Here is a 27,695-nt window from a genome sequence, read left to right as displayed (position 1 = left end):
TTATCAGAAAGAGTTTTGTTTATTGGGGATATATGAATTAAGAACTAAAGATATAAATATATAAATATAAATATATATATATATATATATATATATATATATATATATATATATATATATATATATATATATATATATATATATATATATATATATAAATCTGGAATCGATAAACGGGTCTTTAGCCATTATGAAGGAAAAGAAGAGAAGCGACCTAACTAATTTTTCGCCTGTATACAACAAGGTGCCTTCAGCGTGGAGAAGAACAAAAACGAGAGATGAAGGAAAAAATCAAGTAGAATCTAAGACTCAAATAATCTTCCATGAAACAACAGAAGCTTGACTTAATTTAAGCTCGACTCAATTTAAATTTAAAAATTCAAGCTGGACTTAGTTATTGCTTAAATTTTAAATTAGTGTTTATTTTTTGTCGAATAAATACATCGAAAAGATCCTTTCAGCCTCTAAAATTTTCAAAAAAATATTCCATAGTTTTGCTGTGTTCTGTTACATACGTTTTGCTTTTTGCAGTTACTTTATCCTTTTTAATCTTCTGAGTCAGCCCATCGAAGTAAAAAAAAAAAAAAAAAAAAAAAAAAAAAAAAAAAAAAAAAAAAAAAAAAAAAAAAAAAAAAAAAAAAAAAAAAGTTTTCCTCTTTCAAAGGAAATTGATTTTAGGTCAAGATGTTTGTTTTTCCGTTAAACATATGCATCTTTTTATTCTCCTGTATGTGTCAACAGAACTTGCAGAAGCAATATATGGAATATTCCTTGAGCCTAGGCACTAATTGATAATCTAGATTCAGCCTTCATTATCCGTCAAACCCCTCACATAAAATAAATATAGGCAAACAGTAGAAAAGGCCCAAGCATAGGTCCTCATAAGCTGTAAAAATCAGGAAGAAATTGAATCTTTTTTAAATATAACTTGTAAGAAAACGATATGGAAAACGAGCGAAATTATAAAAATACAGGCAAGATCTTTGCAAGTAATAATAAGAGAGAAACTATCGGGATATGTTTTATTTTACTTTTTTTCTTCTTTTTTTTAGTGTAGGGAACAAAAGTTTTTCCGCGTAAAGGGGCGAAGCACTAAATCGGAGGTGAATTGGGAACGGCGTGAGAAAGAGCCTAAGCTGAGTGGAATCAAGGGGGGAGGGTTTGTCTTTTGGGAATAATGTTTTCCCTACGAGATTTTGGTAGTGCACTTTTTGAAAAACGGAGGCATATTGGTAACAATCCTGCACACGAATGTTTTAATCTAGCCTTTTTTAGGAGAAAAGAGTTAGAAAATCCTTATCTTCTTTGAAAATTATTCGCAGGGCTTTTATTGGAATGCTGAATTTTATCAAAGTCTTCGCGAAAAATACCAGAGATCAGCTGAAAAACATCCATTTCGGAAAAACAAGTTTTTGTCGATTAGTTCCTTTTCGCTGTTGATTTTCAGAGTGGACTCATTAGTAAATAGAACTATTTTCCCTGTTTTCTAGGCTTTCGACTATAGGGTTCAAATACCTGATTAAGATTTTTTTTTTCCTGTTTTATAGGCTTTTGAATATAGGATTCAAATACCTGATTAAGATTTAACTTCTAAATTTACATAAGGTTGTCTTTAATTTTGTTTAAAATAATTTTTGCAAAGAATCATTTAGTGTAAAATTAAGAAATAAGGAATCTTGCTAGGAGAATGTGGAAAAGATAACATATGAATGAAACAGGAATAAGAAAATAAATATATATTAAAAGCACCGCTCTTCCAAGGTTGTCACCTATAGCACGAAAGTGCTATTTTAGCATTATTACGGTCAATTTTCAGACTGTAGCACCGAAAGTCGTTTTGGCCACCTGAATGCAAATAGTGACTTCAAAAGCAAAATTAAGGAAATGGTAATCGAGAAGGGGGTTTCCTAAAGGCAACAGAAATATTGGATGAACAAAAACAATTTTTGAGTACGAAACCAACTCCCTTCTTCAGTTATCTTAGAGAAATTAGAAGAAAACGCCAAATAATTTGGACAGAATAACTTGGATGAAACTAAATAGATAAAACCAAGCAACGCGTAAAGGGAACAAAAAAAAAACGAAATTGAAAGAATAAAAAGACCTAAAACAATGCATCGCAGAAAATTAACAGAAATAAAAAACAGATTTAATCCAAAAAAAATTTAGAATCAAATGATTCTTAATGGAGATTCAAAAATTTTAAAGCCATAAACCTAATTTAAACAGTTCTTGGAATTCGGAATTTTAACTAATGAATTTTGTTTATTCTGCTAGTTCTGTATTTTACTTTTGGGTTATTTCTGTTGAATATCCGTGTTGTTTGGTTTTAGCTTTTTTAATTCTTCTGACCTTGATTCTCTTTTTTCTGTTAGTCTTTTGCGTTGTTTTGTTTTGGTTTTTAAGTCTTTTAAATTTTTCCAACCTTGGTTTTTATTTGTTTGTTCTGTTGGGTTTTCGTGTTGCTTGGTTTCAATCAAATTGTTTTGTCCTCATTTTTTGGGCATTTTTATTTAATTTCTCTTGATTTCGTTGAATAATAGATACTGTTGTTCTTCTGATATTTCCAGTTTTGTTTGCATTTCAGTTAGTCTATTTTCATTTGTGCGTTTTTTTTTGTTTTTTTTTTCTTTTCTTTTTTTTGGGTTGGCCAATGTGTTTTACGAAATTAAAACGTGCTTTTATTTAGTTCTTTATCCCACTCAACATTCTCTGAGAATTTCATAATAAACATTCACAGTTCTTCGGTTTGCACTTAGGAGATTGCATTTTGATACATATCGACTTTGCGGATGATCCTGCACTTGTTGCCAAGTCGCTCGTTACCAATTAACTAATGCTCTAGAAGTCGAAAGGAAGAGGCAACAAAGATAGAGCTCAAAAATTGATGGCCCCCAAGCTAAAACAAATTTTTTGAACCTTGGTTTTTATTTGTTTATTCTGTTGGGTTTTCGTGTTGTTTGGTTTCAATCAAATTGTTTCGTCCTCATTTCGCAGGCGGATATTCTACTTGAGGCTGTACATAGGGTTTCTTGGATGTGTCCACTATCCTCCTTGACATCCCTTGAAACTAGCAACTCGCCACCCTTAGCTGTTCCTGAGATTATCCAGGAATACCCTTTTGACAATTTTTTTTTTGCCAAGAAACATTACTCCTTAGCTATTCCTCAGTAATTGTAGATGCAAATCAAGTCTATTGTTGTAGTTCAGCATCCCTCTCTACATTCTACTCAACTTAATACCCTTGCCTGTTCCTTAGCTATTGCAGAATTGGCATATTGACAATCTTGATATGCATAGGGTCCATTATCCGCCGCAACGTTTCTTGACCATTTCAATTCAGTACCTTAAGACGTTCCTAAGATATTCTGTGCATGAAATCTTGATAACTTGGATACAGATAGCATCTTTTAAATTAGTTCAATATTCCTCTCAATATTTGCTGAGAGTTTAAACTTATTGCTCATAGCCGTTCCTCAGCTACCATGACATTGGTATATTGAGAATGAGGCTGTACATAGGGTTTCTTGGATTTGTCCACTATCCTCCTTGACATCCCTTGAAACTAGCAACTCGCCACCCTTAGCTGTTCCTGAGATTATCCAGAAATACCCTTTTGACAATCTGGATGTGCAAAGTGTGTTTTTTAGCTCTATCTTCTCCAAGGATTTCATTATAATATCCATTAATTGCTCCTAAAATATTTCTGATAAAGCCTTTGAGATATGCACATAATGTCTTTTGTTTTAATCCAGTATCCTTTCCAGAATTTTCTGAAACTTTTAACTAAATACCCGTAGCCGCTCCTGAGCTATTACGGGATTGGCATGTTGACAATCTAGATACACATAGTGCCTTTTAATTTTTCCATTATGTCCTTAAACATTCCTTGACAAAGTCAACTCATTACCCTTAGCCGTTCCTGAGATATACCAATGACCTTTTGACAAATTGAATGAACATAACGTCTATTGCTTTAATTCAATATACCTATCAACATTTCCTGGAGGTTTCAATTCATTCCCTTAGCCGGTCATGAGTTTCTTTCGAATTGGCGTATCAACAGTCCGGATATAAATGATGTCTTTTGAATACCCATAGCCATTCCTGAGACATGTCAGATGGGCCTTTTTGACTACCCAAATTCACATATCGTCTTTGATGTTTGATTGGTGTTTGGTGGTGGAGCCACAACACTGTGCTGGGTAGAGAATTTAAAGTGGCGAAACCCTATATGGGCCAGTGTATTCTCCTGATGAGCCCTTGTGCTGGGTTGTTGCCTCTGAATTATTTGTCTTTTTTATTTTTTCTATTGTTTGGTAAATGACGACCTATACTTATTGACGACATGACTGCCTGTCCATGGATTATTCTTTATGGTTGATTGTGTATGACTATGCTGTTTGACCTATGTGATTGTATGGATGAGTAGGGTTAGGGCCTCATTCAAGTGCTGGTCTATATTAATCACTAATTTAGGAAAACAGTCTTCCTTTTCTCCTTCTGTCTCTCTCTTTTTTTTTCTTTTTTTTTTTGTTTGTGCTGTTGCATTGGTGATTTCTCTTTTCATGATATATATATATATATATATATATATATATATATATATATATATATATATATATATATTATATATATATATATATATATATATATATATATATACTACTACTACTACTACTAATAACTCACTGCAGCACCAAGCCGCCTGAGGCCAACACAGCTACGCACGCTCCTCCTCCAACCTAATCTATTTAAAGCCTCCCTCTTTACACCCTCCCAGGAAGTTCCCATTTCCTTTAAATCCTTATTTATGACATCCTCCCAACCCAGACAAGGACGACCTGCTTTCCGTGTAGCCCCAGACGGTTGGCCAAAAAGGACAATCCTCGGTAATCTGTCATCCTTCATCCGCAGAACGTGGCCTAGCCATCTCAACCTCTCCCTCATTATAGCCCCAGAAAGCGGGACCGAACCACACTTTTCGCACAACCTACTGTTTGAAATACGGTCAGTCAGCCGGGTACCCAGAACAATCCGTAGGCAATTTCTCTGGAAAACATCTAGTAAATTTTCATCTGCTTTTCGGAGTGTCCATGCTTCAGAGCCATATTTGACCACTGTCATCACTGTAGCTTCCAATATTCTAATCTTGGTTTGTAGGCTTATCTTTCTATTCTTCCAAACTTTTTTTAACTGTGAAAAAACACCCTGAGCTTTAGCTATTCTACTTTTAACATCTTCACTGCTCCCACCATCTTTACTAATAATACTACCAAGGTAACTGAAGCTCCCAACCTGATCAATCTTTTCGTTACCTAAGGTCACCTGTTCATCTTCACTTATTCCTAACCTTAGTGACTTAGTCTTCTTAACATTAATTTTCAAGCCTATTTTAGCACCCTGAACTCGTAAAACCTCTAAAAATTCATTCATTTTGCTCACACTTTCATCTAATATGCTTAAATCATCAGCATAATCTAAGTCCAGGAGCGTTCTTCCTCCCCATTTGATTCCATATATATATATATATAAATAAGTTGTCTGTGTGTCGTGTGACGTCATGTTTGTGTGTCGACTGACGTCATTATAAGGATTGAGCTGTATGCGTCATGAAGTTGTTTGTCGACTGACGTCATGTTTGTCAACTGATGAAATTACATACCGGGACACAAATGACGACTGGGACACAGGGAATATAAATGACGACCGGGAACCTCAAAGAGAAATTACAGACTGGGACACCCGGACACAAATCACGACCGGGACACAGGGAATATAAATGGCGACCGGGACACAGAGACACAACTACAACGGGGACGCCGGGGGCACAGGCGGGATACATAAATGACGACCGGGACACAGGGATTGTTCGAATATAAATTACAGACCGGGACACAAATGACGACCAGGACACCGGGACACAGGGAATATAAATGACAACCGGGACACTCAAAGAGAAATTACAAACTGGGACACCGGGACACAGGGAATATAAATGACGACAGGGACACATCATTAGAATAATGAGGTATAGATCTGAATACGGATTGTTTTTCCCATGGACAATTATATGTTGCATATTCAAGAGCCAGTAAACCTGACAATCTATTTATATATATATATATATATATATATATATATATATATATATATATATATATATATATATATATATATATATCTATACACAGGTGGGACACAGGGACACAACTACAATGGCGCGTAACGACTTACGCGCGCGGGAGGGCTTGGGGGCGCGAAGCTCCCCCCCAACTAGGTGTTGGGGTGGCGCGAAGCGCCACCCCAACAGCTAGTACATATATATATATATATATATATATATATATATATATATATATATATATATATATATATATATATATATATATATATATATATATATATATATATATAATTTCTGTTCTGAATACTCAGGTATAATACTTCTCTCAGTGCTCGGAAAGCTGTTTGCTATGGTCGCGCTACATAAATGCAAGAGTGTCCTCTGAAGAATGAGGAGAATCCAGCGGGGCTAGGATTTATGTCCAGGAGATACTCTGTCGAACTGATCTTTACCATGCACCAGTTAATAGAGAAGACAAAAGAATTTGGGGGGGTAACTTACATAGCCTTTGTGGACTTAAAGGTTGCCTGGATCGCGACCCAGTTTTGCTAGTACCTCGGTCTACCGGGCTACCTGACGAGTACTGAAAGCTGTTTGAAAGGCTTTGCGAAGAGAAGAAGAGTTACATCCAAGTCAAGAGCAATCTTAGTACAGCTTTCGGTATCAAAACCAGCTTTAGCAAAGGCTGCACCACCGCCTCGGAACTTTATTATCGTGTAATATGTCATGAAACGAACTATAAATCACGTGCTCTTCGGTCTGCACTTTGGAGATTGCGTTCTGATACATATCGATTTTGTGGATGATCCTGCACTCGTTGCCAACTCGCTCGTTACCAATTGACTAGTGCTTTAGAAGTTGAAAGGAAGAGGCAGCAAAGATAGGGCTGAAAATCGATGGCCCCAAGGCTTAAAACAATGGTAACTGCATCCCCAAGTCTCGCCAACTGGGAATATAACCGTCTGTAGAGTTACTGCTGAAGTTGCAAGGAGTTTCTTTTACCCTGGCTCTCTGCGGTTTAATAGTGGCTTATAGAAGAAGAGGTATGCAACCGAACATCAAAGGCCTAATCTATAGTCGGTTGGTGCAACGCCCTCTAAAGAAGGCCACACATTTCTAGGCGCACGAGGATTCGGATCTATAACACATCCGTAAGCTCAGTCCTGCTAAGTGCAGCAAATAATACGGACCCTTGAAATCTTCAATTATCAACGTAATAGAAAGCTGTCAGACGAGACAGCTCCGTCGAACTGAGGAAATTTATTGGGCTGATTTTTTAAGCAGCTTTAGGTTGCTTGCGCAAACCGCCATTCTCTGTCCAAATATCGTAACGTAGTCGTAGGTGGTTTGGAAACCTTCTACGTGCCCCATGGCAGCCCAAATCCGTACTGTCTACAATTTCGACCCTAAAGCGCATGGTCGATCCTGCCTGACTGAAGACCCTGGAAAAAGGTGGAAGGATTGCCACGTTAAAGTAGAAGAGATGGTAATGTTGCTGTTGACGTGGCCCCAATCTAGCAGCAGATCAGTCAGTATGGAGGAGTAGTGTTAAAACATTCTCTATGCTATCCCCAACATGACGGGATCTTTCTGTCGAGTAAGTCTTAAATGCAAGCAAGTCGCTTAGCAATAATGAGTTTTGAAAAGTGTTTAACCAAAGAATTAATGACAACATACTGTTTCCTTCTATGTGTTTTTTCCTTAAATAAAATGGCAGCTCTATCACCCCTAGGTCTTTGGAGTCTAAGTCCAGTTGTAATTCACTCTCATGAGCCCTTCTATTGATGCCCCTTGAGACAGTGATGGTCGATTTTGTTTTGAAAAGTAAAATCGGAATACGGCCTTTGCATATCACAAGATTCCAAAATTCTAATTCCCTAGTACTATCATTGATGGTAAAGAAAGACAGTGGAATATCAGGAAACGAATAAAATGATTTTATTGAAATACCAAAGAAAAATCCATAAAGTAAATAACACTGCACCAGAAAGATATCAAAACGCACTGTTCTTAAGTGTATTTTTGCTCATAAAGAAACATTCGTAACATAAACAAAGCAAATGTTCTTGTTTTTTTTTTAATATCATGGATATATTTGCGCAGGGCTAACAATGGGTAGAGGAAAACTAATAAAAAATACCTCTCTGGATAGTCTTTTTATGCCTTTTGCCATTATATTGGTGAGATTCATAAGATCTGACATAATAGCTGGAAAGCCTCTTTGATGGTGATGCCCCTCCTTAATATCGGGTATCAAAGCATCCACAGCCACGAAAGATCATGGATATACCATTTTAAATTCAAAATGTTGTATTTCGTTTCTTCTCTTGTTACAGGACCTTTTCCGAACCTTTCGTGACTTTTCTGCCATGTGTTAATTATCCAGCAAGAATTTCAATTAAAATGACTTTAATCAAACATTAGGTTTTTTTTTTAGATCCACTTGACAGCCAAGGATAAAATTCAGAAATAAAATAATGTATTATCATCTCCGTATTAAAAAAAGAATTAATCACGTAAGGCTTATTTAAGGCTTTTATTATTCGAGTTTATAATTACTAATTTAAGCAAGCTTAGACAAAGTAATAAACATAGACAGCGCTACTCTTAAGAATTAAAAGCTCTTACTTGTGTCGAAAAGTCACTATTAAGCAAGTTTTCCTTGTTTTATTTCGTAATGTTGACCCTTGTAAAGATTTTACTTTAACAAACTTCAGTAAATAATTTTATTTATAAAATTAAGATAATTTATAGTTAAATACGGATAGATTTATAAAGAAATTAATTTTTCTTATTTAATGTTTACTAGGTCTTATTCGAGTTCATATTTACAACTTTTTAGCAGTTTATTACATTCTTTTTGGTACAGCTATTTTTCTAAAGTTCATATTTGATTCAGTAGACTGTTGTTTTATGGGAAATAAGATAATTATGGCTTTATATAAATTTATGAAAACACTCGACTTATCAGAACTATTATCAGAACCAAGAATAATAAACAATTTACGAATTGTAACGAGTCCATTTTATTCTTTACTTACTCACCTAAATGATGACATTAATAGCATGAAAAAAATGTTTAATAAAACATCAACGGTAGATGTCAAAATAAAAACCATTAGAATAGTTTGTTCATGCTGTTTAATCGACCGTTACAAATGGGTTCCCCATTCCCATCTATCCTGAAAGTTTGTTCTAAATAATAAAGCGTTTTTATAAAATGTCCCCGTTTCAGATAAAACGGGGAAAATATTTTCATGTCTGTAAAACTGAGATCTTGGATTCTCAAATGGTCCAAGTTAACCACAAATATAGAAATTGCCATTAAAGCTATTGTTCCAGCAAATAACAGTAGACCTAGGAATACAAATGTTATGTTTAGGGTTGGAACAAATTCAAGAGGCTTATGAAACCAATTTTAATTAAAATATAGGAGACTGTGAATCAAATTCTAAAGGGACGTAATTTCAAAAGGCCCCTTATTGAGGATCCTAAATCATTTTTTCTTATTTGGGGTATATAATCCTCAAATGACCTTCCGTCAACAACACAGACTTTTCAAACCGTTAAACCTAAAAAAATTTGATGACTGCCATTTGAAAATTATTGTGAGCCTTGGCAGACGTTAACCGTCTACTGCATATTAAAGCTTCAACACTTTTACATGATAAGGTTATCAATATGTTTGTCCTGTGTTTGAAGAACGCAATCCTAAATTATAGTTTTTCACTACAAGCCGTATCTGCAGGGAACAACCACTTCATCTTGAATTGGTACATATAAATGAAAATACTTCACAGGAATCAAAAAATAATTAAATGCAACAAAATTAACAAAATGATCGTATAGTTTTTTGGGCATACTTCGATAAAATATCAAGAGTTGAATACCATAAAGTCTTGGCAGTAATAGACCTTCTTATGACTGTCCTAGCTAAAAGAAAAACTGCTACAGCTCGTAGAGTGTACTGTGCAATAATCAATCTAAAAAAAAGAAGAAACGTTAGCATAATCTAAAAGTAATGTTTCTCTTATCAGAACTTATTCTTGTTTGTCTCTGAGCAAATGATTGGGAACTCTTAAAGTGAGCCATCTTCTACCTCATTCTTAGTCATCAAAATCCGCTTAATACCAGGTACATAAGCTATCACCAAATTTCCTGCTGGAAATTAGAACTCCTATTCTTTAATAAATTTATTACGGTAGGTATTTGTTTGTCACAAAAAAGAGCTAAGGCAGGATTTTTTTTTATCTAAAAGGCAATATTACGAAAATAATGATTGCATTTGAAGAGTGATTCAGATAGGAAAACCTATCTAAAATTATACAGAAAAACTATAAACAACGACAACTTACCTTTATAATCAGAACAAGACAGCATTTCAACAAAGCATTTTCAATCTCGCCAAAGGCAGATTTAAAATGGTTTTATTAATATTGAAGTAAAGGATTTCAAATTTATTAAAATTATTTAAGTATTGCTATAACTATGCTATAGCTAACAAATGCTTAGGACAATGAAAACCTAAGATGGTGCGTGCACATAGGTGCATTCCATGCAGTATATTTATCTTTAAAAGAACTGACTAGTTGGAAATATGCCATTTTTGGTACAATAATAGAGACAATGCTTTGGTTTTTCTAAAGTCACCAGTATATTCCACCATAATAATTGTCCTTTACTTAATTTATAAAAATAGCAAATAATGGTTTTTCATTTTCATTTTGAGCTATTGATATTATTTTTAATATTTTCTTCACTTTTAGAAAAGTTTTATATTTCTGACTATTGGGGGTCTGCTTTTCTCACGGCTCTATTTTATTTTTTTTTTTTTTTTTTTTTTTACTCCATCTTCTTCATGTATACAAAACCCAGATAATTACAATGATAAATATAAACAAAATAGACGTGGACTGAAATTTTATCATTGATATAATAGGCTACAACTTAGAGAAAGGATATAAATGGTAAACTGTGTCTAAATTTTTTATTCGGTCCAGAAGTATCGTATGACTTTTTTCTGAAAAAAAAAAGACAAAGCAATGCTTGGTTTTGTTAAATCAATACATACGTTTTGATGAAATATTAGTTTGGGATTTTTTGGGAAGGTAAAGATATCACAAGGGAGTAGTTTTAAAACTATATAGTTTTAAATTACTTTTACTCCGTGTGCTTTATTATGTATACAAAACTGAAATCAAGAAAATGACAGATGTAAATAAAATAAAAGGAAACTGGAACTTATTTATTGATATGTCAGGGTAAAATTTAGCAATACAAAATAAAGATATACTATGTCAATTTTTTTTATTCGCTCCAAAAGCTTGTACCCAAGATTTTTTTTCCAGAAAAAGATGGACTAAGTGATTTTTCGAATATTATTGTTTTTTCTGCTCAATTTTTTTCGCTTAAAAATTATTTTTCAGGACAATGATAACAGCATATCTCTTGGTTTATGTTTGTAGGGGAGTATAGTACTTAAGCCATAAAGTATTTTATACTATTAGGTCCTTATACAAGAACTTCGAGTTTAAATGTGAATTTCAAAAGAGTGCGAAAATATAACAACATTTTGTAAATGTACTTGTCCCTCTACTGAGTTATGTACTGTCAAAACCCGACTGGATTACTTAAAAGAGTTGTTCAGTAAATGCTTTTCATTTCTGTTTTTCACTTCACGTCTAGTAATTAAAACGTCCGGTTGTTCTGAGACAAAATCTTTCAAAGTAGTTCAAATACAAAAATGACCCCTAATTCACCCAGGAGAGAGGTCCAAGCATAAAAAATTACATTTTCTAAATTTTTTAATGTCCTAAATGTTAACTTTTGAAAATATATTATTGCCACTTACCTTCTGAAGTGTTTTCTGGCAGCCGGCAAAGTATTGAGATCGTCCTTCAAAATGAATCTTCTAATGCCCAAATAATATGCACACAAATAGTCCTTCCAGTCAATTGTTCGCGGGTCAAAGTTAAAAAGTTGTTTATCGTAATTATTCAACCTTTCCACGAGCGACATACTGTTGTCGCAACGTGAGCGCCATTCCCGAATAGTGTAAAATTGAAGACTGTCCATTGCTTTTGCAGCCTTTTTATGTAGCTTCACAAAACTAAAAAAAAAAAATTATACTTGAAATATGCATATATTGAAATACACACACAGACACACACACTCTAACTAAAGTTAGGGCCAAAACCCAAAAGTGGAATTCAAAAGTTTTACCCGATAACTTAATAACACCAAAATTAGAATTTTCCCTATTTAAACAATTTGACGAGAAGGTTTTATATTATTATTTTAATATTACAGTCAAAGAGGTGGAGACAGACAGGTGGTTGCTATATAATTAGTTGATGAAAGGTGACTTGCCAAAGTTTCTTTCTCATCTTTATCTGGATATCAAGACAAGACAACCCCTCTCCCTTCTAGAACCTCCAGTTTTATTTGGTTAGTGCTATTTAGCCCTTCATTGTCAGTTGTTAGAGACTAGTTTTTGTCTCGGCCTCTCTATAAATTTGACCCAATTACTTCAATGACTTCAGTTAAATTAGTTGTTTCCTTCTTTTTTAGCTTGTTCAAAAAAGCACGTTATGCGTCGTAACAGACCAATTTTCATACTTTTACTAGTAATGTTGGACTGGATAATATTGTTTTATTTATTGAGGGTCAAATATTGTAAAAAAGTCACTGCAAATTTTATGGCTAGGTGATTATGGTGGCCGATCTAAAGGCAAAGATAAACTCTGTAAAAATAGTGTGTTTATCTCTAATTTATTGGAAAGAGAATGGACTGAAATTAATTTGCTGAAGTTACACAAAAATAAAGTTTTCTTGCATTCACCGAAGACAAACAAAAATAAGGCTTTCTTACAATCTCCGCCACTTAAGTTCTTAGTATAATTTTTGTTTTTTAAAGGATTAAAAGAAAAAAACAATAAATTTACTAAGAATTATTGTATTTCAATCTCTTCTTGATCTACTGTTACATGAAATCCCTGAAACTTTTGGTGCCAATAATTTGCTCATAGTTCTTTTTAATTTTTTGAATTGCCTGAATTCGAATGAATTCATTTTTTGAATTTTTTGAATTGCCCATCACTGAGAGTCCTATTATATAAAAAAGCTAAACTATTGAGTAACCATGTCTATTTCCAATATTTTATTATATATATCTTCTTCCCTTCTTGATAGGAAAATCGTATTTTCCTTACTTCCCAGGCCCTCGGTTGAACTAGGACCTATTCTGAAAGTAAATAGACGATAAATATTCTATTCCATTTTCCTTAAGTAATAGATATTTATACAAAGTCCTCAGCCAGAATCCTTATATGTTTAAATGGATATTTTTAACCTACGGTTCCTTTCCCTATCGGATCTGTGGTATCTGAAATCAAGCCCCTACTCCTATGTTGCCAGGCAGAGACCAATCGACTCAGTGTTTACTTTTTGAGCTTTACTTTACTGAGCTTTTTGAGCGTTTACTTTACTTTTTGAGGTTAAATTTGAGCATCAGCTTCAATAAAAAAAGATATATAATTGACTGTTACGGACAGCTGTATTATATTTTTATTATTTGGGCTATATTCAACCTTCATTCACAATTTTGGTGATTTACCCACCAAAATAAAGTTTTAAGTGAGATGTTTTTAAATTAGAAGAGATGGAAGCTTGGTGGCTTTAATCCTTTATGCTGAATGAGGAAAAAACAATACTTGAGGACAAATTGGTATTAATATGTTTTTAAGTTCTGCTTCAAGAGTTTTACTTTTTTGCTTCTGCAATTCAAGCGTGGCATTAAAAGAAAAACAACACATTATTTTTATCACTAGGGAAATATTCTCTCTAAGAGTGGGGTATTCTTTTTAGTGTGTTTATTTTCTTTTTTTGTAGTTTAGTGCCCGGGCCACATAATCGTTTCTGTTGATAGAATCAAAATTACCCACGGTTACGGCTTATATACCGTATGTTATTTCTCGAGCTGAACGGTTTTCGACTTGAAATCATAGTATTTGTGATTGACCAGTCTAAGCTAATATGCAAGGTAGAATTTTTAAAATTAGAAAAGATCGAAGCTGTTATTTGTTAATTGCAATAGTAATTTTTTATTTTAGATGATTTTGAGGTACTTAGTATTTAGTTTTGAGAAAAAAAGGATGCATATGGTCAAATTGCAACTGTTATCCTTAGCATTGCTGGATGATTTTGAGGTACTTAGCCCTTAGTTTTGAGAAACAAGGATGCATACGGTCAAATTACATCTGTTATCCTTACTTAGACTTAAGTCCTCCCACGCCTGAAGGTACATAAGGCAGCAACTGCGGTTCGTCACGACGACCTGTCCTGAGCCATCGACCAAAGCTCCTCCATCGAAGACCTCGCCAGCTTTGCCTCCTTCTTTAACATCCTGCCAATGGTCACTTTGGGTGTCCCTGACTTGCGGAGGCCAGGGGGTGTCCAACACCATATGTCATGTGGCAGCCTTCCATCACCCATTCGCACCATGTGCCCCCAATAAATCCGTCGTCGCTTTCTAATGACATCAAGGATGGGGGTATGATTTATCATACTATACATCTCATCATTTCTTATTCTTTCCGCCCAATGTATATTTCAAATAGATCTTAGGCAGTTATTTTCGAATGCCAGTAGTCGTTTTTCTAGTTGTGCAGTGATGCTACAAGTTTCACAGCTATATGTAAGGACGGAGAGGGCATTACTATTATAAGTTTGGAGCTTAGCTTCTGGGAATATTTGTTATTTCTTTAAACATTTCTAAGACAATTTAAGGCAAGGCAGAGCCAGCCAATGCTATTTGGCACAACATTTCTCTTTCAGGATTGGCATCTTTCGTACGAATGCTGCCGAGACATTTGAACTCTCTCACTACGTCGATTTCCTCATTGTTGACCAATAGTACTTCAGCTAAGTCAGGAATGACCCATTTGACATTGATTTAAACTAGTTAGCGTTTATGGAGAGTCCAACAGAATTTGACGTACGCCCAAGTTTATCTGTATTGTGTTGTATAGCTTCTGATTCGTGAGCGAAGAGTGTAATATCGTCCACAAAAGCACCATCATGAAGTTATCTGAGTGGGTTTAATTGTAGACCCCCCACTGAACCTACATCCAAGAAGCACAAAACATAAATTTGGTGCTTCTTATAATGATGGCAATAGAATGCATCCCTGCCTTACACCTGACTGAACGGTGAACCACTCCGTTGGGCCACCCTCTGTTTGTACTGCGCACATAACATCAAGGTATAGCGCTTTAATTATATTTACAATTTTGATCGGGATCCCGTAATGCATTAAAATTTTGCGGATGGTCACTTAGTGTATCAGGTCAAAGGCCTTGGAAAAGTCTATAAATCTGTGAGTAGTTGAAGTTTTCATTCATTAGACTCTTCGAACAGGACTCTCAGGCTAAATATTAGGTCACAGAACGATCTGTTTTGGCAGAATCCATATTGTCCATCTCTCAGAACTTTCTTCACTTTACTTTGAATTCTATTGAGAATAATTTGGCACAAAACCTTGCTACCAACTGATTGCAAAGCGATGCCTCTCCAATTATAACATTTAGCCTTTTGTCCTTTTTTGAAGAGTTTGATAATTACTGCCTTTGACCATTCAGTCGTGACTTTTTTATAATCTCAAACACGCGACAAAAGTTCAAATATGGGCAGTACTGGGGCGCTTCTACCATATTTCAACAGTTCTGGGGGCATGCCATCGTTGCCGGCTGCCCTTCCGTTTTTCAAAGTCTTTAGAGCCTCTTTTACTTCACTTAGCAAGAGAGGTTTGGAATATATTCCAAGATCGAACTATGTTTCTTCAGGGATATTTAAAGAAGTTGTGGGAGGTACCTGATTTATTACCTCGCTGAAATGCTCAATCCAGTGTCAGATTATGTCATCCTTCTGGGTTAATAAGATGCCTTCTTTGTTTTCAACTTGGGTCGAAGAAGCCTTTGAAATACCCGCAAGCTCCTTCGTTATAGCGTACGCAGTACAACTATCTCCCCGCCTTGCGGCTACTTCAGCCTGATCAGCCATATTTTCGAGGTACACTGTCTTATCATTTCTAGTCCGTGTTTTGAATTGTTTACTGAGACGCTAAAACTGCGCTTTTACATCATCTAGATATTCTCTAGTGAATATCGTGTTAGGCTCATGCCTATCTACGAGAATTTTGACTTCTACCCCTTGGTCAATGATATCCCAGGTACTTTCAGATATCCCACAACTTCTTGTGCCACCACTTTCAGGGTTTCGATGATCTTTTCCCATTGATTATCAATTGATAACTCGTCCCTTAGCATGGAAAACTTATTTGACAAAGTAGATGTATACTTTTGTAATACATACGGGTCCTGCAGTTTTTCACATTAAGTGTTTTTACTGACCGGTGGGGCTTTATGACAGTTTTTAGTTTCAGCTTCAACTTAGCAACAACAAGTTAATGGTCGGAAGAGCAGTCTGCACGTTGAAAGGTCCTAACATCCTCTAAACAACGTCGCCTGTGCTTGGTAATTAAAATAAAGTCTATTTAATTTCTTGTTACACCATCAGGCGAGTTCCAAGTATATTTGTGTATTTATTTATAAGGGAACCACGATGCACCGACGATAAGTTAATGAGTCGCACAGAAGTTAATTAAACGTACGCCGTTATCATTGATTTTCTCCAGTCCATGCTAACCAAGGATAGGTGGGGCATAGGAGGTATCAATTCCAACTTTAGCGTTAAAGTCCCCACACATGGTCTCAATATCATGCCGATGCGCTTTAGCAACAACATTTTACAACATGCGATAAAAATAATCTTTGGTCTGATCACAGGTATCATTAGGAGGAGCATACACAACAATAACTGTCAGTTTGGCCAGAGAAGTGGCAAAGCAAGCACGAAGGATCTGCTCATTAATAGGTTCCCAGTCCACTAGGCACTTTTTGGCCCGCCGGCTTAATACCATTCCAACACCTGCCTCTTTTCTAGTTTCAAGTCGAGACTAAAAAATATGGTACGTCTCACTATTCAAAGTACCAAACCGGTAAGTCTGATCTCAGAAAGTCCAGCAATGTCAATATGGAACTTATCAAGGGTCCTCATAATGCTATTGAGTTTTCCTGGCTGTGTTTCTTGATGAACTGTTCTAACATTCCAGTATCCAATACGAAAAACACTCGGTCGTTTTCAAGAATCCTGTCCTGGGGCCTGCGTTAGTCGTCATCACAGAAGAAGTCAATCCGAGGCTATCTGCTGCTGTTTCTTGAGTAAGCGGTTTCTACGGTGGCGGGTTACTAGCCCTCCGACCAACCCTTTTCCTTCTTCCAGGCTTGAGACTGGCTGTATGATTACAGGTGGAGTTAAGAATCTGTTATCCTTAGCAATATTAAATGATTTTGAGGTACTTAGCTTTTAGTTTTGAGAAAAAGGGGCATTTCCCGGGCCAATCAGCGTGACCCCAGTTTGCGACAGGGGAACACCATACAGATATACAGGGTACCTCCATAGGAGGGATGGACCAAGCGGGAACCATGTCCCTGGGGGTCCATAATATCAACTGGGGCACCCTCGCCCGGAGCCATAAATATAGGTGGAGGAGGAAGAAGGCACCTCAAGTGTAAAATCAACAGGGCCCACCGGGGTGGCCACACGCCCTATGAGTTACAGACCTTCTCCAAGTAATGGGTGAAATTGTATGGTGAGGCAGAACACCATCGTGGAAGGATCCTCTATAGGAGGACGAATGCGGGCGGGTGTAAGATATACATCTATGGACACCAACCTCTGCAGAGGGTTACCTTGATCCTTTCAGGATGCATGCGAAATTGGGGACCTTTTGGTCAACTTTATTCCCACTTGAGGAGTGGGGCCCTCAAAAAAATCATAGTCTTGTAAACGACGCAGCATTCGAGTGGGATTCTGATTAATGGATAATTCTTCTGGGCTTAGTCTGTTTCTTCGGCTGTTTTCGGGCGGGAAAAACCTCTTCCTAGCTAATTTATCTCCTATGAGATGCCTCCCCATAGGAGGCGGAGGTAATAAGCTTGGGACTCACTGTGCAGGATTTTGACTCTTTTTGATAAGAGAGCATCGCCAAGTGCTGAAAACCATGTTGTGACCAAGATGGCCCCAAGATTGCACAAAGTCCCCGTACAAACTGGAAGTCCCAGGGACTTCTTTTTGTCCGGTTCTAAGGTGGCTTAAATGCTTCAACATGAAAGTTGGAACTTGGACTGTTATGAAGTAAAAAAAATGACTACTGTAACATCATTTGAATTACAAATTCAGACGATTCGAACTGGACTTATTAGTAGTTCCAAAAACACATATCCCAGGGGTAGGAAGAATGAAATTAGGTGATATAGAATTTGTTTACTCGGGCAGGAAGGATGGGGTACATAGACAGGGAGTAGAGTTCCTTATGAATAAGGATGCTTCCAAGCCTTGTTTAGGCTGGGAAAATATTAATAATAAAAGTACTAATTGCTCATTTTATGACTAAAGTTCAGGGTATCAGTTATAGGAGTATATGCCCCCGACTGACGGGAATGACGGAGATACTAGTGACTTAGACGAATTTTACTTACAGTTACAGTAGCAAATAGACAGGGTCCCAGGTACAAATATGGCGTTTTTACTAGAATATCTTAACGCCCAGGTCAGTAAAAATAGGGATAGATGATAGATGATATCCTAGCCTAGTTAAATTCGGCGTAGGAAAAGGAAACAGTAGTGGCAATAGACTTCTGCAGTTTTGTAGGTATAAAAATCTAGTTTTAAACAATATGGTGTTTGGTCATAAAAAGACCCACAAGTTGACACTCTATTCACGTGATAGTGAGACAGCAAACTTTATTATGTTTTAGTAAACCAAAGACCGGCAAGACCAATACAAAATACTAGGGCGTATAGGAGTGCTGTTATTAATGTTAAAAGTAAAGATCACTATCTACTAGCGTCTACGGTTAATTTAAAGCTGAAGATTCGGAAGGGTAACTACCTCTCGGGAAGTTACGATGTTGGTAGACTCTAGGATGAGAATTGGAGAGAAGCTTTCCAGTAACAGTTGAATGCTAAACTCGAAAATTTAAAATCTGACAATGTGGAAGATTATCGGAATAATTTTAGAAGAACAATTTGTGAAGTTGCTGATGGTGTCTTATGGAAAAAAGTTAAGACTGCAGCTAGGAATATTAAAGAAAAAGCTTTATGTTTAATAGAGAGGAGAAGGGTTTTGTATATCTTAGTGATAAGTCATATGAAAACGAAAGAGATGTAAAGAAAGTGGAGAAGTCATTAAAATATGAACTAAGAAGGCATGTAGTGGAGGCCATGGATAAAATTGCCGAGGATCCGGAAGACGCAGTTAGACGGTATAATAGTAAAATATTGCACTTGCAAGTTATGAAATTGAGAGGGAGTAGTCAATCCGGGCGTGTCCAAGTTAAAGATAGGAACTTGGCCACAATTAATTATAAGAAAAGAGTTATAAAGAGATGAGTGGAAAATTTTGAGAATGTGCTAAAACGAGATACAGCTGCAGGAAAATATATAGAGGAAAATGAAAAAGTTTGTGATACTTTGGATGCGAAGGAACATTTGTTTTGTGAAGAGGAATTAGGGACAGTACAGAAAGGATTACAAAATACTAAGGCTCCATGTGCTGATCGTGTGGTAAATGAGTTTCTTAAATATATTGGCTCTGAGGTAGGTTAAAAATAGCTTACTGAAGATTATGAATATGATTTTTGAAGAAGGGTAAGCACCTAACGATTTTAGGAAAACCTTTATTAAACCATTGTATAAGAAAGGGGGTAAGAGCGAGTATCGTAATTATTTAGGCATTAGTCTGGTCTCGGTAGATAGCAAATTCCATAGTAGTATGATACTTTTTAGACTGAGAGATGCTGTAGATAAAGTTTCAAGAAAATCAAACCGTTTTATCGGGTGTCGTTCCAAGAACTTATACTCTTCTTTTATTTCTTTATCGCTCTCTTGAGCCCGTCTGAGTTCATTTTCTCCAAATTTTCAAGATTTACCTTTTTGTGTTTTTCAACAAATTTGGGACTCGGACGGCTCAAAGAGGCACTAGGATCTCTAATTCCAGAAATATAATGAAAAGCAAAGTGATAACTATCTATTAAACAATAATGGGGTATGATTTACTATTAAAATCTTTAGCTTGCTTTAAATAAGATAGGCTATTCGATTTTTATATCTACCTAACTTTTATTGCTAAGAGACAATTGTTTTCGGGACCGAGCTGAGACTAACCCAGAGCTTGAGGCTAGGTTCTGTCATGTACAAGCTAAAAATATCCCAGTATATATATATATATATATATATATATATATATATATATATCTATATATATAAAAATAAGTTGTCTGTCTGTGGATGTGTGGATGGATGTGTGGATGGATGTGTCAGGTGACGTCACCTGAAAAAACTGGATTAGGTGACGTCAAAACTGAAAAAACTAAAAAAAGGCAAAAACTACAAAAAAAACTAAAAACTAATAAAAAAAATAAAAAAGCTAAAAAACTAAAAAAACTATAAAGGTAAAAACCAATAAAAAACTAAAAAAAAAACTGAAAAAACTAAAAAAAGGCAAAAACTACAAAAAAAAACTAAAAACTAATAAAAAAAGTAAAAAAGCTAAAAAACTAAAAAAACTAAAAAAACTAAAAAAAGGTAAAAAACTAAAAAAAATAAAAAATAAAAAAAAACTAAAAAAAAGGAAAAAACTGAAAAATAAGCTAAAATAAAGGTAAAAACCAATAAAAAACTAAAAAAAAAAAGGAAAAAACTAATAAATGACGACACTCAAAGAGAAAGCGACCAGGACAAAAAACTAAAAAAAAAGGCAAAAACTACAAAAAAACTAAAAACTAATAAAAAAAATAAAAAAGCTAAAAAACTAAAAAAACTAAAAAAAGGTAAAAAACTAAAAAAACTAAAAACTAAAAAAAAAACTAAAAAAGGTAAAAACTAAAAGAACTAAAAAAGAAAAAAATAAATGACGACACTCAAAGAGAAAGCGACCAGGACAAAAGGAATGTTCGATTAGCAATCAACAAAGCACCGGGACACAGGGAGTATAAATGACGACCAGGACACAAGTAAAAAAAAAAATTAACAAAACTAAAAAGAAGGTAAAAACTACAAAAAAACTAAAAAGAAAAAAAAACTAAAAACTAATAAAAAAACTAAAAAATCTAAAAATCTAAATAAACTAAAAAAGAAAAAAAAAGGAAAAAAATAAAGGAGAAAAACAAAACTAAAAAACGAATGTATATACAGACCGGTACACCGGGATACAAATGACGACCGGGACACAGGGAATATAAATAACGACCGGGACACAGGGACACAACTACAACGGGGACACCGGGGGAAACAGGGGGATAACCTGACAATCTATTTATATGCAAAGACAATGGGACAGCAAAGAATGTTGTATATTCGCAAGTTTTACGTAGTTAAAACCATATATATATATATATATCTATATTCACAGGTGGGACATAGGGACACAACTACAATGGCGCGTAACTATTATGGCGCGTAACGACTTACGCGCGCGGGGGGGCTTGGGGGGGGCGCGAAGCGCCCCCACCAACTAGGTGTTGGGGTGGCGCGAAGCGCCACCCCAACAGCTAGTATATATATATATATATATATATATATATATATATATGTATATATATATATATTATGTATATATATATATATATATATATATATATTATATATATATATATATATATATATATATATATATATATATATATATATACATATATATATATATATACATATATATATATATATATATATATATATATATATATATATATATATATATATATATATATACATATATATGTATATACATATATATATATATATATATATATATATATATATATATATGTATATATATATATATATATATATATATATATATATTATATATATATATATATATATATATATATATATATATATACTGGGATATTTTTAGCTTGTACATGACAGAACCTAGCCTCAAGCTCTGGGTTAGTCTCAGCTCGGTCCCGAAAACAATTGTCTCTTAGCAATAAAAGTTTAGGTAGATATAAAAATCGAATAGCCTATCTTATTTAAAGCAAGCTAAATATTTGTCCATAGATGTATATCTTACACCCGCCCACAGTCGTCCTCCTATAGAGGATCCTTCCACGATGGTGTTCTGCCTCACCATACAATTTAACCCATTACTTGGAGAAGGTCTGTAACTCATAGGGCGTGTGGTCACGCCGGTGGGCCCTGTTGATTTTACACTTGAGGTGCCTTCTTCCTCCTTCACCTATATTTATGGCTCAGGGCGAGGGTGCCCCAGTTTATATTATGGACCCCCAGGGACATGGTTCCCGCTTGGTCCATCCCTCCTATGGAGGTACCATGTATATCTGTATGGTGTTCCCCTGTTGCAAACTGGGGTCACGCTGATTGGCCCGGGATATGCCCCTTTTTCTCAAAACTAAAAGCTAAGTACCTCAAAATCATCTAACATTACCAAGGATATCAGATGCAATTGGACCACATGCATCCTTTTTTTCTCTCAAAACTGAAAGCTAAGTACCTCAAAATCATTTAATATTGCTAAGGCTAACAGATTCTTAACTCCACCTGTAATCATACAGCCAGTCTCAAGCCTGGAAAAAGGAAAAGGGTTGGTCGGAGGGCTAGTAACCCGCCACCGTAGAAACCGCTTAATCAAGAAACAGCAGCAGATAGCCTCGGATTGACTTCTTCTGTGATGACGACTAACGCACACCCCAGGACAGGATTCTTGAAAATGACCGAGTGTTTTTCGTATTGGATACTGGAATGTTAGAACAGTTAATCAAGAAACACAGCCAGGAAAACTCAATAGCATTATGAGGACCCTTGATAAGTTCCATATTGACATTGCTGGACTTTCTGAAATCAGACTTACCGGTTTGGTACTTTGAATAGTGAGACGTACCATATTTTTTAGTCTCGACCTGAAACTAGAAAAGAGGCAGGTGTTGGAATGGTATTAAGCCGGCGGGCCAAAAAATGCCTAGTGGACCGGGAACCTATTAATGAGCAGATCCTTCGTGCTTGCTTTGCCACTTCTCTGGCCAAACTGACAGTTATTTTTGTGTATGCTCCTCCCAATGATACCTGTGATCAGACCAAAGATTATTTTTATAGCATGTTATAAAATGTTGTTGCTAAAGCGCATCGGCATGATATTGTGACCGTGTGTGGGGACTTTAACGCTAAATTTGGAAGTGATACCTCCTATGCCCCACCTATCATTGGTAAGCATGGACTGGAGAAAATCAATGATAACGGCGTACGTTTAATTAACTTCTGTGCGACTCATTAACTTATCGTCGGTGCATCGTGGTTCCCTTATAAATAAATACACAAATATACTTGGAACTCGCCTGATGGTGTAACAAGAAATTAAATATACCATATTTTAATTACCAAGCACAGGCGACGTTGTTTAGAGGATGTTAGGACCTTTCGAGGTGTCGACTGCTCTTCCGACCATTAACTTGTTGTTGCTAAGTTGAAGCTGAAACTAAAAACTGTCATACAGCCCCACCGGTCAGTAAAAACATTTAATGTGAAAAAACTGCAGGACCCATATGTATTACAAAAGTATACATCTACTTTGTCAAATAAGTTTCCCATGCTAAGGGACGAGTTATCAATTGATAATCAATGGGAAAAGATCATCGAAACCCTGAAAGTGGTGGCACAAGAAGTTGTGGGATATCTGAAAGTACCTAGGATATCATTGATCAAAGGGTAGAAGTCAAAATTCTCGTAGATAGGCATGAGCCTAACACGATATGCACTAGAGAATATCTAGATGATGTAAAAGCGCAGTTTAAGCGTCTCAGTAAACAATTCAAAACACGGACTAGAAATGATAAGACAGTGTACCTCGAAAATATGGCTGATCAGGCTGAAGTAGCCGCCAGGCGGGGAGATAGTTGTATTGTGTACGCTATAACAAAGGAGCTTGCGGGTATATCAAAGGCTTCTTCGACCCAAGTTGAAAACAAAGAAGGCATCTTATTAACCCAGAAGGATGACATAATCTGACACTGGATGGAGCATTTCAGCGAGGTAATAAATCAGGTACCTCCCATAACTTCTTTAAATATCCCTGAAGAAACATAGTTCGATTTTGGAATATATTCCAAACCCCTCTTGCTAAGTGAAGTAAAAGAGGCTCTAAAGACTTTGAAAAACGGAAGGGCAGCCGGCAACGATGGCATGCCCCCAGAACTGTTGAAATATGGTAGAAGCGCCCCAGCACTGCCCATATTTGAACTTTTGTCGCGTGTTTGAGATTATGAAAAAATCACGACTGAATGGTCAAAGGCAGTAATTATCAAACTCTTCAAAAAAGGACAAAAGGCTAAATGTTATAATTGGAGAGGCATCGCTTTGCAATCAGTTGGTAGCAAGGTTTTGTGCCAAATTATTCTCAATAGAATTCAAAGTAAAGTGAAGAAAGTTCTGAGAGATGGACAATATGGATTCTGCCAAAACATATCGTTCTGTGACCTAATATTTAGCCTGAGAGTCCTGTTCGAAGAGTCTAATGAATGAAAACTTCAACTACTCACAGATTTATAGACTTTTTCAAGGCCTTCGACCTGATACACTAAGAGACCATGTGGAAAATTTTAATGCATTACGGGATCCCGATCAAAATTGTAAATATAATTAAAGCGCTATACCTTGATGTTATGTGCGCAGTACAAACAGAGGGTGGCCCAACGGAGTGGTTCACCGTTCAGTCAGGTGTAAGGCAGGGATGCATTCTATTGCCATTATTATAAGAAGCACAAAATATAGGTTTTGTGCTTCTTTGATGTAGGTTCAGTGGGGTCTACAATTAAACCCACTTAGATAACTTCATGATGGTGCTTTTGTGGACAATATTACACTCATCGCTCACGGATCAGAAGCTATAGAGCACAATACAGATAAACTTGGGCGTATGGCAAATTCTGTTGGACTCTCCAAAAACGCTAACTAGTTTAAATCAATGTCAAATGGGTCATTCCTGACTTAGCTGAAGTACTATTGGTCAACAATGAGGAAATCGACGTAGTGAGAGAGTTCAAATGTCTCGGCAGCATTCGTACGAAAGATGCCAATCCTGAAAGAGAAATTTTGTGCCAAATAGCATTGGCTGGCTCTGCCTTGCCTTAAATTGTCTTAGAAATGTTTAAAGAAATAACAACTATTCCCAGAAGCTAAAGCTCCAAATTTATAATAGTAATGTCCTCTCCGTCCTTACATACAGCTGTGAAAATTGTAGCATCACTGCACAACTAGAAAAACGACTACTGGCATTCGAAAATAACTGCCTAAGATCTATTTGAAATATACATTGGGCGGAAAGAATAAGAAATGATGAGATGTATAGGATGACAAATCATACCCCCATCCTTGATGTCATTAGAAAGCGACGACGGATTTATTGGGGGCACATGGTGCGAATGGGTGATGGAAGGCTGCCACATGACATATGGTGTTGGACACCCCCTGGCCTCCGCAAGTCAGGGACACCCAAAGTGACTATTGGTAGGATGCTAAAGAAGGAGGCAAAGCTGGCGAGGTTTTCGATGGAGGAGCTTTGGTCGATGGCTCAGGACAGGTCGTCGTGGCGAACCACAGTTGCTGCCTTATGCACCTTCAGGCGTGGGAGGACTTAAGTCTAAGTAAGGATAACAGATGTAATTTGACCGTATGCATCCTTGTTTCTCAAAACTAAGGGCTAAGTACCTCAAAATCATCCAGCAATGCTAAGGATAACAGTTGCAATTTGACCATATGCATCCTTTTTTCTCAAAACTAAATACTAAGTACGTCAAAATCATCTAACATAAAAAATTACTATTGCAATTAACAAATAACAGCTTCGATCTTTTCTAATTTTAAAAATTCTACCTTGCATCTTAGCTTAGACTGGTCAATCACAAATACTATGATTTCAAGTCGAAAACCGTTCAGCTCGAGAAATAATATACGGTATATAAGCCGTAACCGTAGGTAATTTTGATTCTATCAACAGAAACGATTATGTGGCCCGGGCACTAAACTACAAAAAAAGAAAATAAACACACTAAAGAGAATACCCCACTCTTAGAGAGAATATTTCCCTAGTGATAAAAATAATGTGTTGTTTTTCTTTTAATGCCATGCTTGAATTGCAGAAGCAAAAAAGTAAAACTCTTGAAGCAGAACTTAAAAAACATATTAATACCAATTTGTCCTCAAGTATTGTTTTTTCCTCATTCAGCATAAAGGATTAAAGTCACTAAGCTTCCATCTCTTCTAATTTAAAAACATCTCACTTAAAACTTTATTTTGGTGGGTAAATCAGCAAAATTGTGAATGAAGGTTGAATATAGCCCAAATAATAAAAATATAATACAGCTGTCCGTAACAGTCAATTATATATCTTTTTTTTATTGAAGCTGATGCTCAAATTTAACCTCAAAAAGTAAAGTAAACACTCAAAAAGCTCAGTAAAGTAAAGCTCAAAAAGTAAACACTGAGTCGATTGGTCTCTGCCTGGCAACATAGGAGCAGGGGCTTGATTTCAGATACCACAGATCGGATAGGGAAAGGAACCGTAGGTTAAAAATATCCATTTAAACATATAAGGATTCTGGCTGAGGACTTTGTATAAATTTCAGAATAGGTCCTAGTTCAACCGAGGGCCTGGGAAGTAAGGAAAATACGATTTTCCTATCAAGAAGGGAAGAAGATATATATAATAAAATATTGGAAATGGACATGGTTACTCAATAGTTTAGCTTTTTTTTATAATAGGACTCTCAGTGATGGGCTAATATTCAAAAAATTGAAAAAACTATGAGCAGATTATTCGCACCAAAAGTTTCAGGGATTTCATGTAACAGTAGCTCAAGAAGAGATTGAATTACAATAATTCTTAGTAAATTTATTGTTTTTTTTTCTTTTAACCCTTTAAAAAACAAAAATTATACTAAGAACTTAAGTGGCGGAGATTGTAAGAAAGCCTTATTTTTGTTTGACTTCGGTGAATGTAAGAAAACTTTATTTTTGTGTAACTTCAGTAAATTAATTTCAGTCCATTCTCTTTCCAATAAATTAGAGATAAACACACTATTTTTACAGAGTTTACCTTTGCCTTTCGATCGGCCACCATAATCACCTAGCCATAAAATTTGCAGTGACTTTCTTTACAATATTTGACCCTCAATAAATAAAACAATATTATCCAGTCCAACATTACTAGTAAAAGTATGAAAATTGGCCAGTTACGACGCATAACGTGCTTTCTTGAACAAGCTAAAAAAGAAGGAAACAACTAATTTACCTGAAGTCATTGAAGTAATTGGGTCAAATTTATAGAGAGGCCGAGACAAAAACTAGTCTCTAACAACTGACAATGAAGGGCTAAATAGCACTAACCAAATAAAACTGGAGGTTCTAGAAGGGAGAGGGGTTGTCTTGTCTT

The 27,695-nt window shown here is 35.7% G+C and overlaps 1 protein-coding gene across 1 annotated transcript in view; it reads right to left on the bottom strand.

Annotated features, from left to right (window-relative positions):
- Positions 1-8,049: 8,049 nt before the first annotated feature.
- LOC136033074 (putative fatty acyl-CoA reductase CG5065) overlaps positions 8,050-27,695 on the bottom strand; it is an 87,628-nt gene continuing 67,982 nt past the window's right edge. The window contains exons 8-9 of the mRNA XM_065713676.1: positions 11,979-12,236; positions 8,050-10,110 (exon numbers count right to left, since the gene is read on the bottom strand). Of these exons, the coding sequence (XP_065569748.1) occupies positions 9,957-10,110; positions 11,979-12,236 (412 nt within the window). The 3' untranslated portion in view covers positions 8,050-9,956. The remainder of the gene's footprint in view (positions 10,111-11,978; positions 12,237-27,695) is intronic.

This window comes from Artemia franciscana, chromosome 1 (assembly GCF_032884065.1).
Source record: "Artemia franciscana chromosome 1, ASM3288406v1, whole genome shotgun sequence".
Taxonomy (NCBI): domain Eukaryota; kingdom Metazoa; phylum Arthropoda; class Branchiopoda; order Anostraca; family Artemiidae; genus Artemia; species Artemia franciscana.
This window is presented reverse-complemented; position numbering and strand designations above follow the sequence as displayed.